Source organism: Bufo bufo, chromosome 3, assembly GCF_905171765.1.
Source record: "Bufo bufo chromosome 3, aBufBuf1.1, whole genome shotgun sequence".
In the NCBI taxonomy this organism is placed as follows: Eukaryota; Metazoa; Chordata; class Amphibia; order Anura; family Bufonidae; genus Bufo; species Bufo bufo.
Window position 1 is genome coordinate 300,355,687 of NC_053391.1, and position 26,900 is coordinate 300,382,586.

Genomic DNA, 26,900 nt, shown 5'->3' on the forward strand with positions numbered 1-26,900 from the left:
TAATCTGATTTAGTTAGGTTATAAATTGATTTGTGCCTTTTAAACCAATTTTGCCAAATCAATATTTATTACTTATTGATTTTATTGTGTTATTACTTCTGCAAATGCACATGTATGGCAGTAATAATGACCGCCACATAAACGCATTTCCCCTTCAGAGGAAAGATGGTTTTCTCAAAAGCATAAAATTGTGATCATTTGGTTTTAATCCTTTTCTGTCATATATATATTTATAATATCCCTTTTGAATGTCATAAGAAAGTCTTTTATTGTTGATCTTAATTGTCTTAATCATAATATTTATCAGTAGGATGTTGGGCAAGTATTTTTTGCCCTTGTTTAGCGGAGAAAGCAGAAAACGCACAGATGCCGCATTAAAAAACGCAGAGTGCATAGATGCGTTTTTTGCTTTAAGAAATGCACAAGCTTATAATATATAATTTGATGAAATTGTAGAAACATGATGAATTGCTAAAGGTTGGAAAAGCACTTCTCTAGTTTCTTTACTATGACACTATGTCTGTGATTGAGTAACAATGAAGAGCACCTGAGTAAACCGACGAACAGGATCCGACGTTCGAATTGTAACCAATGAAATCATGGAATATTCAGTATAAAAGAGGGGTTTTGAAAGGGGTGAAGCATACCACTGAGGAAGGGGTTGGACCCCGAAACGCGTCTGGTGCTACACCCCATCTTTGTACCGAAAGACCTAATATACCAATAAATCGACCATCAACCGACTAGAGGTGGGATCTTGATCGACGAAAGTCTCTGGTATTATACCACTGCAGAGTTTTCATCAGAGGGCCGGGATCCATTGGCCCAGGCAGTGTCATCAAATCTATTTGCAGAGCCGTCTTCAATCTCCCGACTAAAGAGTGCTGTATTACCAAAGGCATATCCGGGGAGTGAGAACACCTCAAGGTTTTGATGAAAATTTTGCATGAAAATTCGGCCGATTATAAAGGTAAAGAAATATTCTAACTTGCAAGTTATTTAGTAGCGGGACGCCGCTACCCACGCTGCTTCGGCGGGACGCCGCTGTAATCAATTGTGGGACATCTGGTCTTGGTCTCGATAACAAGTGGCAAGCTTTATCGACATTCAGTGACTTTCTCGGGTTGTTCATAATCATTGGACCGAATATATGGTGTTAGATCGGAATATCGATCATTTGCTTCCAACATAACCATTGGACTGAATATATGGTGTTAGATCCGAATATCGATCATTTGCTTCCAACATTACCGATTATTCTATACTAACATTACTCCATATCTGATAGTCAATTGTATACTATATTGCTATTAGACATCTGTTACCCATTATAGTTCTAGACTATAGTATAAATCCATTGTTGTATTTATCTGTTTTAGTAACAATAAAAGCTCAGGTTTGCTTTAAATACATGGTCGCGGTTTCTTTGAGTGCCCTGTTTACCTATATTATACGAATCATTAAAATCGTCGTCCTCCATATCCCATTCTATCTGGGGCTCCGTGACCATTTTAGAATTGGAAGGTTTTTGGGAAAAGGACGCCATTTTAGCTTCCACTGCTGAACTCACTTCTTCTCTTATAATGGATCGTAAATTTTCCACTAGAGAAGGGGAATCTTCAGCCATTATTTTGTCCGTACATCTTTGGCAGATAGCAAAAAACCTATGTGCTGCCAGATGCTTTTTGCAAATAGCACATTTTTTCTTCTGTGCAGATTCCCCACCGCTTCCGGTTTCTCTACTCTGAAAGTACAAAAAAAAAAAAAAAGAGCAGGGGCTCCTTTTTAGTGTAGGGGAAGGAGTGGGGTAACAGTCACCAGGATTAAAAGAGACAAAAATCCCACAGGTGATAGCGTAAAATAAAACTACTCCAGAGGAGGAAGCTTACCGGACTGGGGGCCTTAGGGGCATCAGAAGGCTTCTCCTGCTGCAGAGACATGCTGAGGGATCCACTGCTGCTCTGCTGGAGACACAGTGCAGCGTTTTTCAGCTTCCCGCCACCAATTTGAATTACTTCCTGGTCACATGACCTGCCGGCGCGTCACATGGCCCAGCCGAGGTCACGTGACCGGATCTCGCGAGATCTCGGCCCAGAGATCCCGCGCGCCTTCTGGCCCTGCAAGTGGCTTCTTCCTGAGCCGGTGCACCGTCCGGGGCTGCCTGAAGTCAGGACTTACGCCATAAGCATGCAGTGGGAGCCGTATCTCGCCCCCAGCCTGCCCGCTTTCCACTCATCCCAAGGGACAGGAAACGACTGGAGAAGGTAATGGGGAGGAGGCATTTAAACTTCTGCTTTCTACGTCGTTTCCTGTCCCTGGGGGCGGGGTACCCTCCTGCTGAAGTGCCGTTGTGGGAGGCGTACGGAAAATATATATATATTTTGGCTCATACCGTTTTACCATTATTTTAGTAGGTACGGCCAGCACTCCTGTCAGAGTCTCATCAAGAACTATGGGAGCATATGTTGTTCTAGAACCTGAATATATTTTTCTGCATTGATGGTGCCTTTCCAGACATGCAAGCTGCCCATGCCACACGCACTCATGCAACCCCATACCATCAGAGGATGCAGGCTTCTGAACTGAGCGTTGATAACAACTTGGGTTGTCCTTGTCCTCTTTGGTCCGGATGACATGGCGTCCCAGATTTCCAAAAAGAACTTTGAATCGTGACTCGTCTGACCACAGAACAGTCTTCCATTTTGCCACACTCCATTTTAAATGATCCCTGGCCCAGTGAAAACTCCTGAGCTTGTGGATCTTGCTTAGAAATGGCTTCTTCTTTGCACTGTAGAGTTTCAGCTGGCAACGGCGGATGGCACGGTGGATTGTGTTCACTGACAATGGTTTCTGGAAGTATTCCTGAGCCCATTCTGTGATTTCCTTTACAGTAGCATTCATGTTTGTGGTGCAGTGGTGTTTAAGGGCCCGGAGATCACGGGCATCCAGTATGGTTTTATGGCCTTGACCCTTACGCACAGAGATTGTTCCAGATTCTCTGAATCTTCGGATGATGTTATGCACAGTTGATGATGATAGATGCAAAGTCTTTGCAATTTTTCGCTGGGTAACACCTTTCTGATATTGCTCCACTATCTTTCTGCGCAACATTGTGGGAATTGGTGATCCTCTACCCATCTTGGCTTCTGAGAGACACTGCCACTCTGAGAAGCTCTTTTTATACCCAATCATGTTGCCAATTGACCTAATTAGTGTTAATTGGTCTTCCAGCTCTTCGTTTTGCTCAAATTTACTTTTTCCAGCCTCTTATTGCTACTTGTCCCAACTTTTTGGGGATTTGTTGACACCGTGAAAATTGGAATCAACGTATTTTTCCTTTAAATTGATACATTTACTCGGATTAAACGTTTGATCTGTCATCTACGTTCTATTACAAATAAAATATTGACATTTGCCATCTCCACATCATTACATTCAGTTTTTATTCACAATTTGTTTAGTGTCCCAACTTTTTTGGAATCCGGTTTGTATATGGTATTGTACAGCCTGCAGGATAAAACGTACATATTATTCATGCTGGTGTAGAAATACACCCCCCAAAACAATAGCAGTAATGCTGATCTTTCCCAAGCTTAAAGGGAGTTCCTGTAAAACCTGGGCAAATGAAGGCACTGTAATAGCTTCACCTGGCCCCTGTGGCATAGGTAAGAGCTGGCTGCACCGCTGCAGCCTGGTGGTATGGTAATACAAGCTAACCAATAGACGACATGCACCGCTAACAAAAACTCTGGATTTTTGGAAGAAAGAGGCGCCTGCTAGAAAAGACGGCCCGAACACAGCAGCGGCGACAACTTCTCCAGAGCGTCCAGCGCGTCACCTATGACCTTACCCTTGAACCCGCGTGGCCCCGCCCCCTGCGTGATCCCGCCCCCTCTCCTTGCGTGCGGGGCTTGGCGGGCGGCGTTTGGCGCGCTGTACTGTAAGGCATTGAAGTTTTCCTGGCCGGTGCTTGGCATAGCATGATGGCGCAGGGCATGCCAGCCGGTTTCCCCACTGTGCAGGCAGGGCTGCGGGAGGCCTTGTTGGAAACCTTGAGTGGCATCCTGTCTCCGGGACACGAGGTGCGGGCGGCGGCGGAGGAGCAGCTGAAAGTGCTGGAAGTGACGGAGGGTGAGGGCGGAATAGCGGGAGCTCGCAGCCTGATGCCCGGTAACGTCCGTCTATTAATCCTGTGCTCTTGTCTTTAGAATTCGGCGTGCACCTGGCTGAGCTGACGGTGGATCCACAAGGTGCCCTGGCTATCAGGCAGGTAAGTCCTGGGCTGCAGCATCCTCCTATTGCCCATCATGTAGCGGGATCGCTGACTACAGAGACACTACAGCCTGGCCTGTCTGCCCTTTATATTAAAGGGCTTGTCCGGTCTGAAAAAAACCCTTTGAATGTCCTGAAGTAACTAGATTGTGGCGCCTGGTGTCATTGAATTATTATGAAGTTGTGTCCTGGTCATCCTGGTCTTGCCAAGGACTTTCATGTCTGCGCTTTCCCTTTCCGCTATTGAGATCCGTCATAGGAGGACAATGCTTCAGTTTGTCCCCGTTCATTGTCAATGGGTACAAAACTGAAGTGAAAGAAACGGAAAGCTCCAGAATGCCTTCCGTTCGGTTGCGTCCCTCAGCTCTGAACCTGGACAACCCCTTAAATTCACGTCCTACTGGGGACATCCTGACACAACCATGCGGCTGCTGTAGTAGTAGTATCTTGTCGGCACTGCTACAGCTGGAGTCACGTGTCCATCAATATTGCCGGGGAGAAGCCTCAGATGTATGCGCTGGAGTAAGACATCGGTTCACATCACTGTTTAGCTTTCCGTTCTGATCTGTCATAAGAACTGCAAAATAACAAAAAGGATCAGTTAGGGTACTTTCACACTTGCGTCAAAGTTTTCCGGTATTTAGTTCCGTCCTAGAGGCTCAATACCGGAAAAAAACTAATCAGTTTTATCCTAATGCATTCTGAATGGAGAACAATCCATTCAGGATGTCTTCAGTTCAGTCTTTTTACGGTATTTGGACTAAGAAAGAAACCGCAGCATGCTGCATTTTTCTCTACGGCCAAAAATCCTGAACACTTGCCGGAATGCCAGCATTTTTTTCCATTGGAATGTATTAGTGCCGGATCTGGTCTGCGCATTCGCAGACCTTTAAACATGTAAAAAAAAAAAATACCAGATCCGTTTTTACTGGATGACACCGGAGAGATGGATCCGGTATTTCGATGCATTTGTGAGCCGGATCCGTCTACAAATGGTACCCGTTTGCATACAGATTGCCGTATACGGCAGGCAGTTCCGGCGACGGAACTGCCTGCCGGAATCCAGCAACGCAACAAACTTTTTTCTCCTGTCAAAAATAACTGATCTCTGACGGAAGTGACGCAAATTGATCACAACTGATGCTCAAAGTAACGCATTAGTTATTTTAGTGCAAACTGATGCTATGATGCTAATTAAGCATAACTGATACTCCAAATAAAGGATCTGTTTTTAGTTTTTTCCCCTGTGTTTCTGGTAGATCAGAAGGATGAAAAACAAAATGGTGATGTGAACTCTGGTCTTGTTTTTTCACAATGTGATTCCGGCTGTGATGCCTAAACAACTGGCCCCTGTGTAATGCTTAGTAATAGCAAATTGACTGTATTAGGGCTCTTTCACACTTGCGTTATTGTCTTCCGGCATAGAGTTCCGTCGTCGGGACTCTATGCCGGAAGAATACTGATCAGGATTATCCTAATGCATTCTGAATGGAGAGTAATCCGTTCAGGATGTCTTCAGTTCCGGTACGGAACGTTTTTTGGCCGGAGAAAATACCGCAGCATGCTGCGCTTTTTGCTCCGGCCAAAAATCCTGAAGACTTGCCGCAAGGCCGGATCCGGGATCAATGCCCATTGAAAGGCATTGATCCGGATCCGGCCTTAAGCTAAACGTCGTTTCGGCGCATTGCCGGACCCGACGTTTAGCTTTTTCTGAATAGTTACCATGGCTGCCGGGACGCTAAAGTCCTGACAGCCATGGTAAGTGTAGCGGGGAGCAGGGGAGCAGCATACTTACCGTCCGTGCGGCTCCCCGGGCGCTCCAGAGTGACGTCAGGGCGCCCCAAGCGCATGGATCACGTGATCACATGGATCACGTCATCCATGCGCATGGGGCGCTCTGACGTCATTCTGGAGCGCCCGGGGAGCCGCACGGACTGTAAGTATACCGCTCCCCCGCTCCTACTATGGCAACCAGGACTTTAATAGCGTCCTGGGTGCCATAGTAACACTGAAAGCATTTGGAAGACGGTTCCGTCTTCAAATGCTTTCAGTACACTTGCGTTGTTACGGATCCGGCAGGCACCTCCGGCAACGGAAGTGCATGCCGGATCCCAACAACGCAAGTGTGAAAGAGGCCTTAACCACTTTACATCCGCCCATAGACTATAAACGTCCTATGGGTGGATGTTTTTCTCTGAATGGACGATCTGGAATGTCCATTCAGAGATGGCAGCTGTCCGCTAATCGTGCAGGTGCCAAGCAGGGGAACCTGCTATCAGTGACAGTAGGCCATCCCAGAGAGAAGGCAGGGACAGTTCCAAGGTGTCCCTGCCTTCTAGATCGCTGTATACACAGCCCTGCACTGGGGCTGTACTGCCTCTCTGGGGGTATATTTCCACTGTAATTGGTGCTACTATGTAAATAAAAAAAAAAAAATTCCCCAATGAAGTAATTATAAAAAAAATATAGAAAAAATAGAAAAAAATAAAATAAACCTATTTGGTATTGCCGTGTCTGTAACGTCCGGTTCTATAAATATATCACATGATCCACCCCGTCCGATAAACACCATTAAAAAAACTGTCAAAAAAAGCTATTTTTGTCACCTTAGATCACAAAAAGTGCAACTACAAGTGATCAAAAAGGTGTATGTCCCACAAAATGGTACCAATAAGTCACCTCACCCCCCCCCCCCCCCCAAAAAAAATGAGCCCCTACATAAGAAAATCGCTCAAAAAAACTAAAGCTCTCAGAGCATGGAGACATTAAAACATCATTTTTTTTGTTTCAAAAATGCTATTGTGTTAAAGTGAAATAATAAAAAAAAGTATACATATTAGGTATCGTCGCATTCGTAAAAACCAGCTCTGTAAAAATATCACATGACCTAACCTCCTCAGGTGAACACCATAAAAAAAAAACATTTTTTTGTCACCTAACATCACATAAAGTGCAACACCAATTGATTAAAAAGGTGTATGTCCCCCAAAATAGTACCAAACTGTCACCTCATCACACAAAAAATCAGATCCTAACTAAGACAATCGGTCAAAAAAATAAAAAAGCTATGGCGCTCAGACTATGGAGACAAGTACTAAAACATAATTGTTTTTGTTTCAAAAATGCTATTATTGTGTAAAACTTAAATGAAAAAGTATACATATTAGGTATTGCCACGTCCGTAGCGATCTGCTCTATAAAAATGTCACATGACCTAACCCCTCAGATGAACACTGTAAAAATAAATAAAAACTGTGCTAAAAGAACCAATTTTTGGTCACCTTACCCCATAAAGTGAAATAATGTATGATCAAAATATTGTGCCCAAAAATGGTACTAATAAAAACGTGAACTCTTCCTGCAAAAAACAAGCCCCTGCACTAGACGATCGGCAAAACAAAACAAAAAAAGGCATTCAGAAAATGGAGACACAAAAACATACCCCCCCCCCCCCCCCAAAAAAAAAAGCTTTATTATGTAAAACCAGGGTGGATTTGATTTAAATCAAAATGATTTAAATCACTAGTCAGTAAGGCTTGATTTAAATCATAGTTTTCTACATAAAGACTAATTCTTGCTGGTATAACTTATAATACGCAAGTAGATGAAGATTTAAACAACTTTTCATATTAGTTTGATTAGGTTGATTCTGTATTCATAGGTTTGTAGAAGTTAGGATTAAGGTATTTTTCTCAACTCTGTTCATGTTATAACATTTTTGCTGTGAAGAGGCATGTGATCTCTGCTGAGTCAAATTCAGTTTTGAGAACTGCAATAGTAAACCAAGCATCTGTGATAATATCTTGTAGGCAGAGAAACTGCCCAATAATCTTACAAAAACCTCTGGAAGAGCTTGACATTGTGAATGGATTAATCAAATTTATTTACCAAAAAAATGACACATATAGAAACATAGAATGTGTCGGCAGATAAGAACCATTTGGCCCATCTAGTCTGCCCAATATACTGAATACTATGGATAGCCCCTGGCCCTATCTTATATGAAGGATGGCCTTATGCCTATCCCATGCATGCTTAAACACCTTCACTGTATTTGCAGCTGCCACTTCTGCAGGAAGGCTATTCCATGCATCCACTACTCTCTCAGTAAAGTAATACTTCCTGATTATTACTTTTAAACCTTTGCCCCTCTAATTTAAAACTATGTCCTCTTGTAGCAGTTTTTCTTCTTTTAAATATTCTCTCCTCTTTTACCTTGTTGATTCCCTTTATGTATTTTAAAGTTTCTATCATATCCCCTCTGTCTCGTCTTTCTTCCAAGCTATACATGTTAAGGTCCTTTAATCTTTCCTGGTAAGTTTTATCCTGCAATTCATGTACCAGTTTAGTAGCTCTTCTCTGAACTCTCTCCAAAGTATCAATATACTTCTGGAGATATGGTCTCCAGTACTGCGCATAATACTCCAAATGAGATCTCACTAGTGCTCTGTAGAGCGGGATGAGCACCTCCCTCTTTCTACTGGTAATGCCTCTCCCTATACACCCAAGCATTCTGCTAGCATTTCCTGCTGCTCTGTGACATTGTCTGCCTACCTTTAAGTCTTCTGAAATAATGACCCCTAAATCTCTTTCCTCAGATACTGAGGTTAGGACTGTATCACTGATTTTATATTCTGCTCTTGGGTTTTTACGTCCCAGGTGCATTATCTTGCACTTATCAACATTAAATTTTAGTTGCCAGATTTTTGACCATTCCTCTAGTTTTCCTAAATCCTTTTCCATTTGGTGTATCCCTCCAGGAACATCAACCCTGTTACAAATCTTTGTGTCATCAGCAAAAAGACACACCTTACCATCGAGGCCTTCTGCAATTTCGCTGATAAAGATATTAAACAATATGGGTCCCAGAACAGATCCCTGAGGTACCCCACTGGTAACAAGACCTTGGTCTGAATATACTCCATTGACTACAACCCTCTGTTGTCTGTCCCTCAGCCACTGCCTAATCCATTCAACAATATGGGAGTCTACGTACAGCCTTATTCTACATAATTAAAAAACTAATCTTTATTTCATGATGGAATAACCTTTGGATGGTAATATATTTTCCTCCAAAAAGCATTTTATATAAAAAAAATCAGATTTAAATAAAAAAAAAACAGATTTTAAATAAAAAAAAGTTTTTTTTTTTTTTTAAAATCATAGATTTTTCTCCACCCTGTGTAAAACTGAAACAAACAAGGAAAGTAGACCTATTTGATATCATTGTGTCCGTAACTACTTGGTCTATAAAAATAGCACATGATCTACCATGTCAGATGAATGTTGTAAAAAATACAGTGCCAAAACAGCCATTTTTTTGGTTACCTTGCCTCACAAAAAATGTAATATAGAGCAATTAAAAATTTATATGTACCACACAATAGTACCAATAAAACTGGCACCTTATCCCCTAGTTTCCAAAATGGGCTCACTTTTTGGGAGTTTCTACTGTAAGGGTGCATCAGGGGGGTTTCAAATGGGACATGGCATCTAAAAACCAGGTCAGGTAAATCTGCCTTCCAAAAATCATACGGCGCTCCTTTTTATTCTGCGCCCTGCCGTGTTCCTTTACATCAGTTTTACAAGCACATGTGGGATGTTTCTGTAAACCGCAGAATCAAGGTAATAAATATTGAGCTTTGTTTGGCTGTTAACCCTCGATGTGTTAAAGAAAAAAATGGATTAAAATGGAAAATGTGTTTAAAAAAGTGAAATTTTGAAATGTAATCTCCATTTTCCTTTAACCCCTTAAGGACTTAGGACGTACCGGTATGCCCTATTTCCCGAGACCTTAAGGACTCAGGACGTACCGGTACGTCCTGCGTAGTTTTGATCACTGCCGCACGGCCGGCAGTGATCTGAACAGGGTGCCTGTTGAAATCATTCAGCAGGCAATTCATTGCCGATCTCTACAAACCGCAGGTCAATTCAGACCTGCAGTTTTTAGCGCTTATGCAAGTTTCTGTTCCCTGCGGGGTTTTGAGTTAACACTCAAAACCCCCCCCCCCCCTCCCCGCAGCCCTCTGTATTTGTGCAGCGGGGAGGAGGATTTCAGACGGTGTGGGGGGCTGATTCAAACGGCTGAAATCTGTGAAGATGTCTGCCGTTTTAACCCCTTCCATGCCGCGGTCCGTAGGGGGGCTGCTGTGCCTTTGCAGCCCCCGGACAGGATGGGGTGACAGAGGGAGGGAGCCCCCCCCCTCCCCTTCCCCGTCTGCTCAGTTGTGGCAGACGGGGAAGGCTCCCATGGCAACAGGATGCCTTCTCAGGCATCCTGCTGTCCATGGTGCTGAACAGATCTGTGCTAAAGGCAGAGATCTGTTCAGACAAAGTGTGAGTGAAATACAGTGCAGTACACTATATAGTGTACTGTATTATACAGACATCAGACCCACTGGATTTTCAAGAACCAAGTGGGTCTGGGTAAAAAAAAGTTAGTGAAAAAAAGTAAAAATAAAAAAAACACATTTATCCCTGATTTAAAAAAAAAAAAAAATTCCCTATACATGTTATATATCACCGCGTCCGTAACGACCCGATCTATAAAACGGTCATGTTACATTCCCCGCACGGTGAACGCCATAAAAAATAAAAACTATGATGAAATTGAAATTTTGCTCACCTTACTTCCCAAAAAAAGGTAATAAAAGTGATCAAAAAAGTCGTATGTGCGCCAAAATCATACTATTAAAACAGTCATCTCATCCTGCAAAAAATGAGACCCTAACTAAGACAATCGCCCAAAAAAAAAAAAAAAAAATATGGCTCTCAGACTACGGAGACACTAAAATGATTTTTTTTTCAAAAATATTATTGTGTAAAACTTAAATTTAAAAAAGTAAACATATTAGGTATCCCTGCGTCCGTAACAACCTTCTCTATAAAAATAGTACATGATCTAATCTGTCAGATGAACGTTGTAAATAATAAAAAAATAAAAACGGTGCCAGGTGCATTATCTCTTGGGTTTTTACGTCCCAGGTGCATTATCTTGCACTTATCAACATAAAATTTGCGCTTATCAACATTAAACAGGTATTTTTTGGCAAATTTTAATCAACTTTTTCCCTTAACAAAGCAAGGGTTAACAGCCAAACAAAACTCAATATTTATTGCCCTGATTCTTTAGTTTACAGAAACACCCCATATGTGGTCGTAAACCTCTGTACGGGCACACAGCAGGGCGCAGAAGGAAAGGAATGCCATATGGATTTTGGAAGGCAGTTTTTGCTGGACTTGTTTTTTGACACCATGTCCCATTTGAAGCCCCCCTGATACATCCCCTATAGTAGAAACTCCAAAAAGTGACCCCATTTAAGAAACTACACCCCTCAAGGTATTCAAAACTGATTTTGCAAACTTTGTTAACCCTTTAAGTGTTCCACAAGAGTCAATGGCAATCGGGCCTCAGATGAGACCATTATTAACCCCTATGGGGCCTCAGATGAGACCATTATTAACCCCTATGGGGCCTCAGATGAGACCATTATTAACCCCTATGGGGCCTCAGATGAGACCATTATTAACCCCTATGGGGCCTCAGATGAGACCATTATTAACCCCTATGGGGCCTCAGATGAGACCATTATTAACCCCTATGGGGCCTCAGATGAGACCATTATTAACCCCTATGGGGCCTCAGATGAGACAATTATTAACCCCTATGGGGCCTCAGATGAGTAAAATAAAAAACTCCTCTTCATCTCCGGGTCCGGCGTCTCGCTCCCCTGTGTTTTCTGACCCGCGCTGCACTGTCACCTGGCAGCGTCAGGTCATAGTGTGCGCACTACTTCCTGACTCTGTACAGGGTCAGGACAGTGCAGCTCGGGCCCCATCAAATAAGACCAGGGAGGGTGAGTATCTGAAGCGCTTGCTGCGCTTCTTCCCTGCTCCCGATGCATACTAGTGCACGCTTCCATAATGGAAGCGCTCACTAGTATTCGCATTATCTGATAATTGGTCGATCCCTACTACACAGAGCCAATACATTTTAATGCTGTATGGATACAGCATTAAAATCAAAACATTTAAACGAATGAAGTTCGGATCTGTGATCCAAATGTCATTTAAAGAGCATTTGTCAGCATGATAAACCACATTAAAAAGACATATTGCCTGGTAGGGTTGATCATGCTGAGTAAAATAATAGAAACATTTTTTTCAAAGTTTGAATTTATTTTTACAGTATTTAGACATAAAAAAAAACTATACATATGTGGTATCGTTGTAATCGTACTGACCCAGAGAATGAAGGGCATGGGTTAGTTTTGCCGCAAATGGAACGCTGTGTGAACAAAACCTGTAAAATGGTGGAGGAATTGCGTTTATTTTTCAATTCCATCCAATTTGTAATTTTTTTTACCGCTTCCCACCAGGGTGGATAAAAATCAATGATTAAAAAAAATTAAAAAAAAACTTTTTTTTAAATTTATTTAAAAATCATTTTATTTTTTATTTTTATATAAAATGCTTTTTGAGGAAAATATATTACCATCCAAAGGTTATTCCATCATAAAATAAAGATTAGTTTTTTAATTATGTAGAATAAGGCTGTATGTTTAATTTTTTGGGTAAATAAATTCTATTAATCCATTCACAATGTCATGCTCTTCCAGAGGTTTTTGTAAGATTATTGGGCAGTTTCTCTGCCTACAAGATATTATCACAGATGCTTGGTTAACTTTTGCAGTTCTCAAAACTGAATTTGACTCAGCAGAGATCACATGCCTCTTCTTCACAGCAAAAATGTTATAACATGAACAGAGTTGAGAAAAATACCTTAATCCTAACTTCTACAAACCTATGAATACAGAATCAACCTAATCAAACTAATATGAAAAGTTTTTATTCTAAAAATCTTCATCTACTTGCATATTATAAGTTATACCAGCAAGAATGAGTCTTTATGTAGAAAACTATGATTTAAATCAAATCCACCCTGCTTCCCACTACATTGTATGCCATAATTAATGGTAGCATTAGAGTACAAGTACAACTTGTCCTACAAAAAATAAGCCCTCATACAGCTATGTGTACAGAACTATAAAAAAGTTATGGCTCAAGGAAAATAGGGAATTAAAATGAAAGCGCAAAAACAAAAAACCTCCGATATCCTAAGGGTTAAACAGCTCCTGAGAAGTGTGTGCTTTTGTTTGTATGCAAATTAGGCAGTTATAGAATCAGCAGGTGGGCGTAGCTCTTGGAGCACCACTACTACTACTCCCCTCGGTGCTCAGTTAATCCCCCTCCCCATTGATTGTCATGGCTATATCCATGTCTTCTCTTGCTGCTGTGCCACCAATATCATTTACTGTAAATCATTAGTGGCAGTGTGTTTAAGCAAATCATGCTGTCCGCCAGAGTTCGCAATAATGCCTGTACAAGCGTCCTAGATGCCTGTTGAGGCCATTTTAGTCCCTGAAAAAAGTTCTAAGGCGTACCAATACCCCTTAGACTACTTTCACACTTGGGTTTTGGCTTTCCATTTGTGAGATCAATTCAGGGCTCTAACAAGCGGTCCAAAACGCTTGTCAGTTTTGCCCTAATGCATTCTGAATGAATAAGGATCCGCTCAGAATGCATCAGTTTGCCTCTGTTGAGTCTCTATTCCGCTCTGGAGGCGGATGCCTGCAGCATTTTGCTGTCCGCTTGACTAAACCGAGCCAAAGGGATCCGTCCCCATTGACTGACATTGACCCCCTATTGACCTTTTGATCCGTTTGGCTCAGTTTCGTCAAGCTGACAGCAAAACGCTGCAGGCAGTGTTTTGGTGTCCGCCTCCAGAGCTGAATGGAGACTGATCGGCACAATAGAATACGGATCCGTCTCCCATTGAGTTTCAGTGGAGTTCATGACTGATCCGTCTTGGCTATGTTACAGATCAGAGGAGTATTTTTACTCTTCTGCAAAAAAACGGAGTGCAACCTCTGCTGTCCTCTAAGAATGCAAGATTTTGCTTATATTTGCTTGCTGGCGTTCATTGGTGGCAGTGGAGCCCCTGCTGCAGGGAGCAAGCATTGTGCAGGGACACTGTGTGATCCTCCCTGTAGCTGCACTCCTCTGCTCTGAGCTCTTCTGGATGGAGTAACATAGCGGCCTCACACAAAGCTGAGCGTGCATCTGCAGGAAGAATATTGCAAAGTTTCTTATGATTATTTGTACCGTGTATTCAAAGGTTTGTGAAAAGTTTTGTATAATTTGTGTAATTGCCACAGGGATCTGCCAAAAAAATATGGATTTGCGCATGGCTCCATAGAAATAAACCGGTCAGTGTGCTGTCCACTGTAAACTGATGAAAAATAGTTGTACGCATGGGGCCTTAGTGCAACCTTAGTAGGAAATGTGGCACATTTATCATACTGGCACATAATGTATGTTGGTTCTGGCTAGGGATCGACCGATATTGATTTTTTAGGGCCGATAATTTATACCGATATTCTGTGAAATTTCATTTTTGAAAAAAAATAATTCCTACACACCTGCTGAAAATGAATAATTTTTATTGTTAATGTGTATTTTTTTTTTTTTGTAAATCTTTTTTTTATTTATACTTAATATTTTGGTGTTTATTTTTTACTAACTTTTAACCCCCTTAGGCTACTTTCACACTACCGTTCAGAGCGGGTCCATCTGATGTCTGCTCAGACGGATCCGCTCCAACAATGCAGACGTTTGGATCCGTTCAGAACGGATCCGTCTGCATTATAGTTGAAAAAAAATTCTAAGTGTGAAAGTAGCCTGAACGGATCCGTCCAGACTTTACATTGAAAGTCAATGGAGGACGGATCCGTTTGAAGATTGAGCCATATTGTGTCATCTTCAAACGGATCCGTCCCCATTGACTTACATTGTAAGTCTGGACGGATCCACTTGCCTCCGCACGGCCAGGCGGACACCCGAACGCTGCAAGCAGTGTTCAGGTGTCCGCTTGCGGAGCGGAGGCTGAACGCTGCCAGACTGATGCATTCTGAGCGGATCCGCGTCCACTCAGAATGCATTAGGGCAGTACGGATGCGTTCGGGGCCGCTTGTGAGCCCCTGCAAACGGAGCTCACAAGTGAACACCCGAACGCTAGTGTGAAAGTAGCCTTAGGGACTAGAACCCTTGTCCTATTTACCCTGATAGATCTCTATCAGGGTGAATAGGATCTCTCACTGTCCCTGCTGCTCTGTGCTTTGTGCACACAGCAGCATGGAGCTTACCATGGCAGCCAGGGCTTCAATAGCGTCCTGGCTGCCATGGTAACCGATCGGAGCCCCAGGCTTACACTGCTGGGGCTCCGATCGGAGGAGGAGGGGACCCTGTGGCCACTGCCACCAATGATTACAACTGGGGGGGCTTTTGTGGGGGGCGCACTGCGCCACCAATGTTTTTAACGTGGGGGTGGGGGGCGCACTGCGCCACCAATGAACATAAATCTCTCATTTATTCATATACAGGAGGCGGGAGCTGGCTGCAGAATCACATAGCCGGCTCCCGACCTCTGAGCGGTAGCTGCAATCCGCGGCACCTAAGGGGTCAACTACCGCAGATCGCAGCTACCGCTCATAGAGGTCGGGAGCCGGCTATGTGATTCTGCAGCCAGCTCCCGCCTCCTGTTCGATTTGAATGAATGAGTAAGTCAACATCATTGGTGGCGCAGTGGCCACAGCCCCTCCCCTCCTCTTGTCTTCTCTCCTCTCATTGGCGGCAGCAGCATCACAGGGGGAGGGAGACACTGCTTCCTTCTCCCCTGTGCTGCTGAGGGAACACAGAGCGCTGAGCAGCGCCATCTGTGTTCCCCATACGTTATCGGAATATCTGCAAAATAGATGCCGATACCGATAACTGTCAAAATCCTGAATGTCTGCCAATAAGATCGGTAAAACCGATAATCGGTCGATCCCTAGTTCTGGCACATCTGTAGAGATGTCTCACTTTAAACCACCTATTTGTTGGCTTCATTTAAGTCATATACTGTTGATCATTATATTACTGGTTTTATTATAATCATATATTGTACTGTGAATGAACCAATAATATGTATTAGCTTTCTAAGAATAGAATACCTCTATTCTCAATATGGTTAGGCTATAGTAAGTAGTGTATATGATATGTAGATGTTAGGGTACGGCTCTGCCCTCTGCATGCTGAAGTCTAGCCCTGTCAATTAAGAAGAGGGGGAGTGTGCAGAGCACAGAGGGTATCACAAAGCAGTGCTCAAAGGATTCGGCCTGGTGCTTCTACTTGCTCACTTTCATATTAATAAAAACACTGATATCTTGGCAGCTGTTTAACCCATTCCTGACATGGCAATTTTATGTTTTGCACTTTTGTTTCCCCCCCCCCCTGCCTTCCCTGAGCAATAACTTTTTATAATTTCTTAATTTTTCAGCTCACATAGCAGTATGAGGTCTTGTTTTTTGTGGAACAGGTTGCCCATTTAATGCAACCATTTAATATTGCACATGATGTAGTGGTCAGCTGGAAAAAAATGCAATTCTTACATAGTTTTATGGGTTTTTAGTGGTGGTCATTATGTGGGAAAACTGACCTGTTTCTTTAATTCTCCGGGTCAGTACAATAACAGATATATGTATTGCCACTGTATTAAGTTTTATTTCATAGAGATTGACCCATAGACTCAATTAGCAGCCAATGCAGTGTCAAGTCTTCTAGTATTGACTATTAATGCAGTTACTCCTTACTCCTCAGCTGGCGTCAGTGGTTTTGAAGCAGTATGTGGAAAATCATTGGTGTTCCCAATCTGAGAAATTCAGGTTACCTGAGACTACTGAAAGGGTAAGTTATTCTGTCTCGTTTGTACTATTAATTGAAAAATGTCTGAGTGTGGAGGTTGGACACAGTTATGTTAATACATTTGCTTATTCTTTATTAGGCTAAAGCAGCAATTCGTCACCTGCTTCCTCGAGGACTTAGAGAGTCCATAAGTAAAGTACGTTCCAGTGTAGCATATGCAGTGTCTGCTATTGCACATTGGGATTGGCCTGAAGCCTGGCCGCAGCTTTTTAACTTGCTCATGGAGATGCTAGTAAGCGGTGAAGTCAGTGCTGTCCATGGTGCCATGAGAGTCTTGACAGGTACAAGTGATTTGATATTGTTTTCATGATGCTAATAGTTAAAGGGGTTTTGTGTTGACGACCCATCCTCTGGTTCGGCGATGGTCCGAAACCTAGCACCCCCACCCATCAACTGTTTTCAGAGGAGGCGGTGCTCCATGTGAGCACTGCTTTCTATTATTTATGCTGCCCATTGTCTTGGAAGTGCAGTGTAGACACAAGTTCTCGCTCCATTACACTATCTGCCGCTACAAGGGAGACACATAGGTGGTCATTTACTAACCAGAAATACGCCTATATTAGGCGTTTTTCTGGCGCAGATTGCTGCACAAAGGTCCTTTGCACTGCAATCTGTGACTTTTCCCTGCTCACACCACGTCTATAAAAGTGTTCGGGGAAGAGGATGGGCTGGCAGGCCCATGTCATTTACCATTTTCTTCGTCTGGTTTAGGCGTAGTAAATGGTCTTAAATGTAAGACGCCAAGGAAGCTGTCTTACATTTAGAAGCGGCGGTGGATCTGCTGAAGTTATATTGAAGCCGGCGCCTAAAACGCCAGTCTTAATAAATGACCCCCATAGTGTAATGAACTGGAAGCACCACTCACATTGAGTGCTTCCTCCTACTCAAACAGCTGATCAGTGGGGGGGATTCAGTTTATTACAGGATCCTTTGTTGCAGTTTTTAAGCAGTTGACTTTACAGTCATGACAGGCTGTGTGCCGTTTTCGGCTTGTATGCAAATGAAAAGGTTGTATTGGAAAAGTATTGAACAGTGTCCTTTTTTTATGAAGTGGTTTAATCTCTTAATGCACTTGTGCATAACTGTATGCCCAAGGTGGGGGAGATGTACATGGAGTGGGCTCTCAACCTGTGCCTTCTCCACGCAGAGCAGGTGTCAGCTGTGTAACACAGCTGACACCCTCCCGTAGAAGCTGTGATTGGAGAGGACTCCAATCCTGCCCATTTAACCCCTCAGATGCCATGGTCAGTAGCAACCACATCATCTGGGAGGGTTAGACAGAGGGAGGGGCATACCTTTTTTGCTCCAGTTGGAACCATGTGGCAAAGATCGCAGGTTTCCTTTTTGGTTATGACAGCAGGTTCCCAGGGCTGCCATACCAAACTGCCGGTTAAGTTCTGCCTGTAGCAGACCTTAATAGATGGCCAGTAAAAAAAAAAAATCCTGTTGACTGCACTACTACATTGTTGCAGTCTGTGATATAAGAAATTAGAGTATCGCATTTTCAAGATCCCTTTGGGGGCTAATGTGAAAAAGAACTATTAAAAATTCAACGTACGCTAAAGTACAATTAAAATTTCTGAGATTTTGTTTTGGTCACCTTGTTGGCACCCCCCACCCCAAATAATTCAATAAAAACTGCTGAAAAAAATTGTGGCACAAAATGCTACAATTAAAAACTACAGCTTAACAAGCAAAAAACATGCCCTCAAAAACAGCTCTATATAAAAAGTTATGCGTGACGATGCAAAGAAATACTTCTATTTTAAAAATAGTATAACTTAACTGACCTCAGTAAAGGCAAACCCCAAAAACTATGGTGGAATTGCGTTTCTATTTCAATTTCACCCCACAAATAATTTTTTTTCCCCATTTTCAAACAAGAAAAAGGCTTTACTAGCCGAAACGTAGCAGTGTCTATCAGATTTTTCTTTTTGCTAAGTATAATTTTGAAGTCATCAACCTTTAGTGTAAATAAAACTTTATTGAACAAACCTCCCAATTATAGTATTTTTTCAAATAATTATGAATAAACAGATTCAAAACATTTTATAGGTTATAAAGAACTGAAAATGGTCAGTTGTTGAATTTGCAGCATTAAGAGGTCACATTTACCGAAATTAAAAGCTATTTCAATAAAAAAACATCTTTACAGGCAAAGTTACATGTTAACATAGGATCCCTTCTTTGATGTCACCTTCACATTCTTGCATCTAGGGCTGAAACAATTACTCGATTGAATCGAATGACCCGCCGCTGTGTGACGCCAGGGGCTGTGCCCCTACAGGAGAAGTATTTTATTTCGCTGGCACTGGGGACATGGATAGGAGGGGGGGCTGATGAGTTTTTATAAAGAAAAACGTTCTTTTAATTAGTTTTTTGTTATTAGGGTACTCTATTAATCGTTGGATTAATCAATAAAATACTCGATTACAAAAAGTCGATAGCTGCAGCCCTACTTGCATCCATTGAACTTGTGAGTTTTTAGAGTTTCTGCTTTAATGTCTTTGCTGGATCTCAGAATAGCCTCCCATCCTCATATGACCTTCTCTCCTTATATGCCCATAGCAGCCAATGATTCAGAAGTATTCTTTGTGGCACGAGATGGCACATCGTCATGCATAAAGATGAATTCGTTTTTCTTTTCATAAAAAGTAGAAGAACAAAGCGGCACTCACCGAATCTTCATAATTCGTAGCTTTATTCGGGTTAAAACATAGCTGGTGTGGGTCACAATTTGCAGAAGAATAGGCAACAGTCGCGCTTTGTCAAGCCAGTTTTCTTTTTGTACCATGGAAGAAAGTGGTCAGTCAGAAACTGTATACCTTGTCAATGTCATTTTCACACCTTCAGGGACCTATCAGCTTTCTTCCCATGATCCAGCCCAAACATGACTCCGCCACTTCCTTGCCTTCATGTATGTCAGGGCCCACTGCAAGAATTTCTGCTTGTAAGCACTACAGCTGCACGATATGGGAATTTTGTGCGATTGCGATTAGGGCCCTAAAAATTGCGATAACTATGTGCGATGCGATATTTTAAGGGAATTGTGCTAGAGGTCTATTTGCTTGGATTTTCCCATATGAGCCGCTGACGCGGCTGGGTATGACATAGTTATGGGGGATCTGAGGAGAGAAAGGAGGAGGGGAGGGGCTGTGGCCACTGCGCCACCAATGAAGATAACTGACCTGTTAATACAAATACAGGTGGCGGTATCAAATAGCTGGCATGTGACCTCTATGACAGGGAGCTGCGATCCGCTGCAGTTAACCCCTATTTGATTCCGGCACCCGCCCCCTGTATTTGTATTAACAGGTCAGTTATCTTCATTGGTGGCGCAGTGCGCCCCCCCCCATAAGTATTAGTCATTGGTGATTCAGTGCCAGTTCCGATCGGTTACCATGGCAGCCAGGACGCTCCTGAAGCCCTGGCTGCTATAGTAAGCTCCCTGCTGCCGTGTGCACAAAGCCCAGGGCAGCAGTGAGAGTGTGAGGTCCTATTCACCCTGATAGAGCTCTATAAGGGTGAATAGGACACGGGTTCCAGCCCCTAAGGGGGCTAATAGTAAGCTTAAAAAAAAAAAAAAAATTTTACGTTTAAATCCCCCGCTTTCCCAATTTTACATATAAAATATATAAACAAATAAAAACCATGCGATTTGCCATATTTTACCTTGTCACCCCAAAAAATAGAGTAGGACTGTTCTATTATGGGCTGAAGGTTTCATAAAATGCTCTTTTCGTTTATTTATTTTTTGTTTTTTTTTCCCGCGTGGTATTGAGTATCGCAATACTTTTTTATGGTGTCGAAAGCGAATCAAAATTTTGGTATCGAAACAACCCTACACCGATCTGATAAGTGTAGCGTTGTCAAGATACCAAAATTTTTATTCGATTTGGCGACAATTTATTTTGGCTCCTAAAGGAGCCAATGGCTACTAGGTATTTTTTTTATTTTTATTTTTTTTTGTCTGGAGCCCTGCTTTAGTTGTTTCACAAGAATTAAAGGAAAATGGAGATGAAATTTCTAAATGTCACTTTTTTTTTTATCCATTTTTTTTTTTTTTCTTTAACACATCGAGGGTTAACAGCCAAACTCAATATTTATTACCCTGATTCTGCGGTTTACAGAAACGCCCGGATGTGGTGGTAAACTGATGTAAGGGTACACGGCAGGGCGCACAAGGAAAGGAACGCCATATGGTTTTTGGAAGGCAGATTTTGCTGGACTGGTTTTTAGATGCCATGTCCCATTTGAAGCCCCCCCGATGCACCCTTACAGTAGAAACTCCCCAAAAGTGACCCCATTTTGTAAACTAGGGGATAAGGTGCCAGTTTTATTAGTACTGTTTTGGGGTACATATGATTTTTAATTGCTCTAATGTTTTTTGAGAGGCAAGGTAACCCAAAAATAGCTGTTTTGGCATGGTTTTTATTTTTTACAACATTCATCGGAGAGGGTAGATCATGTGCTATTTTTATAGAGCAGGTTGTTACGTACACAATATCAAATATGTCTACTTTGTTTTGTTTTTTTACATAATAAAGCATTTTTAAGAAAAATAAATTTGTCTCCATTTTCTGAACACCATATTTATTTTTATTTTTCTGCCGATCGTCTTTTGTTCAGGGGTTTGTTTTTTGCAGGAAGAGTTGACGTTTTTATTGGTAACATTTTTGGATACATAGGATTTTTTGATCATTCATTATTAGACTTTATGGGGCAAGGTGACCAAAATAAATTGTGGTTTTGGCACAGTTTTTTTTCATTTTTACAGCATTCACCTGAGGGGTTAGGTCATGTGATATTTGTATAGAGCAGATCGTTACGGACGTGGCAATACCTTTATATGTATACTTTTTCTTATTTAAGTTTTACACAATAATAGCATTTTTGAAACCAAAAAAAGATGTTTTAGTGTCTCCATAGTCTGAGAGCCATAGTTCTCTTATTTTTTTGCCAGATTGTCTGTCTTACGTAGGGTCTTTTTTTGCGGGCTGAGGTGATGTTTGATCAGTACTATTTTGGGGGGCATATGCCTTTTTGATCGCTTGGTGTTGCACTTTATGTAATGTTAGGTGACAAAAAAATGGGTTAGGTCATGTGATATTTTTATAGAGCAGGTTGTTACAGACACAGCACTTTAACACCATAATAGTGTTGAAGCAAAAAAAAGTTTTAATGTCCCCATGTTCTGAGAGCTATAGTTTTTTTGAGCGATTTTCTTATGTAGGGGCTCATGACGGTTTTTTTTTGTACTATTCTGCCACAGCTGTACGTTAGAGAAGTCTCTGACTGGTTGTGAATGTCTCTGTACAAGCAATGGTAGATAGCTGAACTCACTAATATCCCTAGGTCGTGGTACCATTTTGTATGTGAAAATCCAGTGTGGAGAATACAATGGAGATGCTTTGGTAATTTGAGTTTACCTTGAGCAAAACACATAGAGGAAATTAGAGGTCAAAACGAAATGCTCTCATCAGCTCTGAGTCTGCTGCAGGTAAGGAAGACACAGGAACAGAGCACAGGATATGTCGTCACAAAGGGAGGAGTAGAAAAGAGAGCAAAGGCAATGGAATTTACATACATTTCAGGAAACCTATAACAAGAGTGACCACAGGGTGGCAGCATTACATAACATGGTAATTATTTGATAACACAAACGGCCATTTATCTAAATGTAAGACATCAATGCTGGGACAGCACACTGCTTGTCTGAAATCCTAGGATTTCACACTATATGCAAACATGAATGTCCATATGATGTTCAATGAAAATACTGGAACCTGAAAGACAAAAGGCAATAAAGAATGGGTGGACAGGAACCGTCCAATGTCTGGAATTTTCAGAATAGTCCGAAGATTGACGACTAAATGAATGAAAAGTTCCTAAAGGTAGAAGAAATCATTTCTCAACGGGCAAGAGGAGAACAATCTCAGATGCAGGCCCGATGAAGGACTTTGGATCGCCTTGTTTTGCGCTGGTCACTCCTACCTTACAGACCATGCCATCTTCACTGGCGAAGATTTTTGAGCTGAGACCTGTGGGCCAGGAATTTATTTCCACCTTCTGGTTCTTTCATGAGAACAAGATCTCATATTTGTAAATTTGGTTTGACTTTCTGCCACTTCCTACGTCCTTGAATAAGGGTCAAGTACTCCCTTTTCCACCTGCTTTAGAAACAGTTGGCCAGATGTTTCCACTGTTTCTGATATAGGTTACCAGAAGACTCTTCAGGTGGATTAGGAATGGATCCAAACTTCTGAGTGAGAATGGCAGGGGATTCTGGATCCATAGATGCAGGTACAAGAGGTCTTGCATTGACTATAGCAGATACCTCTGCTAGGAAGGTGTTCAAAGTCTCATGGTTGATCCTTGAAGTTTGAGTTCATAAGCATACAGTCTAATATTCTGCGGGTGATGCCTATCACTTTCCCGTGAACCGCCCATATGAGAGGCATGAAGGGAGTTAAAGATCAATGTACAACCATTGTTGGCCAAGTAGAGTTGATTTGCAGTTCTTGGCAGGCACCTATGAAGTTGGTTCCACAGTCAAATCTCATTTGCTTCACTGGTCCTCTGATGGCTAGAAATCGTTTTAAAGCATTGATGAAACTAGAAACGTTCATGGAATCTATTACTTCAAAGTGTATAGCACGTACACTTAAGCATGTAAATAACACCGCCCATCGTTTACTGTCGGAATGACCACCTCTGGTCCTACATGCAATGATTGTCCATGGCCCGAATAGTATCAAACACAAATTGCAGAGCAGCACTCACGGACTTCACCGACCACACAGGAATGCATCAGCCAAACCACGACCGCAGATCCTCCAGCAGTCCTCAGATCAGCAAGCAACCAGACGCAACTGCAGCATCTTCAGTTCTTTCTTAATTAATCATTGTTCGAAGAAGGTGTACACAAAAAGCCAGACAGCAACGTTTTGCCTACATAGTAGCCTTTATCAAGCTATGTGATATTCACAACTATAATATAGTATATATGGCCCCTTCCTTTTCGATGGGGAGCCAATCAAATGGGTGTCACAACCCCCACTTTGTAAAAATCACCAATCCATAGTAAACCATCATAAAGTACCATATCAATCACAGTTGTGTATAATTAAAACACGTCTTTACCTTATCAGAGGCAGTATTATTCAGTGGTGCACATGTTGAGAGACCTGGGTTCCACATCCGCGTCTCTACATCTCAACTGCGCATGTCAGCAATCACATCGCTCAGCGCCCAAGTCCCAGGCGTCGCGCAGTACCACGTCATCAAACTCGATCACATGACAATCATGTAATACGATCATGTAATAATCACATGATTGCTATTAAACTTCCGCCTATCCACGCTGATATAATCAGCTGAAGAGCGTCCTACTCACCATGGAGACGCATTCATATAAACAGAATGAATTCTCTATGCCCGTATGTAAAGACCCACATGATGTAGATCCATCCAATATGGGAATATTACACACACTCACAGAGGGGATGGGGATAAATTACTGCCGAAGGGATATGTGTTCTTCTACCGCAGATGTAATTAAAAGTAGAATCAAGGTGTTTCGATTGGACCACTATGCACCTATAGAAAATGAACATAAAAATGTGACAAGTTAAAATCAATTATAAAATTAAAATGAAACTCAATACTGAATCAGACACACAGTATATATAATATATACAATGCAATCACCTATATAATTACTCTATACCACTCACACAACTCGATATTAAGTCCATAAGTTGTAACGCCTTCATGGTAAAGATCTACTTTAATTCCTTTTTCCTAAGGATTTGTTCTCTATCACCACCTCTTCTCAAGATGCCCACTGAGTCTATCACACCGAATCTCAACTGGTTCACAGAGTGGCCACACTCCACAAAATGTTTGGCCACCGGTTTATCCAACATTTTTTTTTCCTAATTGTACTCTTGCGTTTGTTCTTTCTCTGATTTCCATAGTGGTCTCACCCACATGAATTAGACTGCATGGACATTGTATCATGTACACAACATATCTTGATCTACATGTATAAAAATTCATAATGCTGCAAATTTTGCCACTGTAGGGATGGACAAAGGTATCTCCCTTTATCATATTTCCACAATTACAGCAACCCAAACATGGAAAGTTGCTCATTTTTCTTGGTGCCAAATAACTGTCCATCCCTACGTGTACCCCCTGTGTCAGTTTTGACTAATTTATCATGTAAATTGGTATTCCTCTTTTATGCCATAAGTGGAGGGTTATTTAAATTCACGTACCGTTGGAAGGCCCCTATTTAAAATATGCCATTCTTCCTCAGTATGTGAGCTATATCACCACTATGGCTGCCAAACGTAGACACAAAGGGAATTCGCTCATTCGCCTTATCAATCGGTACGTTTTGCAGTGTGGTCTCCGTATCAACCATCGATCCATGGCCCGAAGACATCCAGACTAACATAAGTAAACGGTAGTTCTGTGGTTTTCCTATCAACTGGCAAATCGGACATTTTGTTTTTGTTGCAGTTTTCCCCTTGCCTTGCGACATTTAATGCAACAGTGAATTCTATGAGCAACCTGTCTTTTTGCTCCCACTATCCTAAAACCTGCAGCTCTTAATGCACCCTCGGTGAAATGTCTGCCTTGGTGCTTGATTCTTTCATGATAATGCTGTATCAGCAGTGTAGTAACATGGTTATTGGCAGAAATAATGAGTGGTTTCCTTTCTGAAATCTCTAACTTAGACTTGTTTAGGCGACCACCAACCCTCAGCATGCCGTGATCGTCAATTACTGGTTTCAAGTTGATAATGGGGCTGCTTTTTGGAATATCTTGCTTGTCATGTATATATTTTAGTTCCATGTGAAAGGCACTCTGCTGTACATTACTTATCACAAGCAACTCACTTAGGACAATATCTTCTGCAGTGAGAGGTTTATGGCACACGTGCCAACTGTAACATTCAGTGTTATGTTTGTCAGCGCGAAAGCAATGTACAATGTGGACTAACCTTGCAATTGTGTGAACGAGCCTTGACCATCTGGAGAAGCGTTCAAAGCGATGACAGCCCAAGCCAGACCTTCTTTCAGACTTGGTGACAAGGGTACTAACTTCAGGGCTAATCTCTGGATCTTCATGAGGGTCTTGGAGACTGAAGAAGTCTTGAGTAGGAGTTTCTCTGCTCTGGTTCAGCAAAAACTCCAGACCTGTTAACCAAGAAGAATTTGCAGAGACTCTACCAGATGCTGGTCTGGTGGCGCAATCTGCAGGATTGAGATGAGATGGAACATAGTGCCACTGTTCAGGTTTAGAGGAACTTCTAATCCTTTCAATGTGTTTACTGACGTAGATGTGGTTTGACTGGTTGTATATATAACCCAGAACAACCTTACTGTCTGTGTAAAATTGAATTTCATCCACATGAATATCTAGCTCACGCTGTATAAAGTCTGCAATCTCCAACGCTAGTACAGCCCCACAAAGTTCGAGCCTAGGAATGGGGTGTTCGGAGCTAATTTAGCCTTTCCAAACAGAAATCCAACATGAGCTTCATTTGCACTAGTCTATTACCTTTTTAAATAAGCAACAACTGCGATAGCTTCAGTAGATGCATCTGAGAATATGTGGATTTCTTTCTTCTGAGTTGTTGTAAGGGATGTTAGTGTAGCATTGTGGTATGTGAATCCTGTCTAATGCTTGCAGGAATGCCTTCCAAAGCTCCCACTTTTTGCTGTTTGTCAGAGGGCAGTGGAGCTTTCCAGTCCGAAATAGACTCTGAAAACTGTCTTAACAGGAATTTGCCTTGTACAGTCAAAGGTGTTATA

The 26,900-nt window shown here is 42.0% G+C and overlaps 1 protein-coding gene across 1 annotated transcript in view; it reads left to right on the plus strand.

Annotated features, from left to right (window-relative positions):
* Window positions 1-3,885: 3,885 nt before the first annotated feature.
* The window catches only part of IPO9 (importin 9), a 154,190-nt gene continuing 131,175 nt past the window's right edge, over window positions 3,886-26,900 (plus strand). Inside the window, exons 1-4 of the mRNA XM_040424209.1 lie at window positions 3,886-4,131; window positions 4,209-4,270; window positions 16,969-17,055; window positions 17,153-17,354. Coding sequence (XP_040280143.1) covers window positions 3,981-4,131; window positions 4,209-4,270; window positions 16,969-17,055; window positions 17,153-17,354 — 502 coding nt within the window. The 5' untranslated portion in view covers window positions 3,886-3,980. The remainder of the gene's footprint in view (window positions 4,132-4,208; window positions 4,271-16,968; window positions 17,056-17,152; window positions 17,355-26,900) is intronic.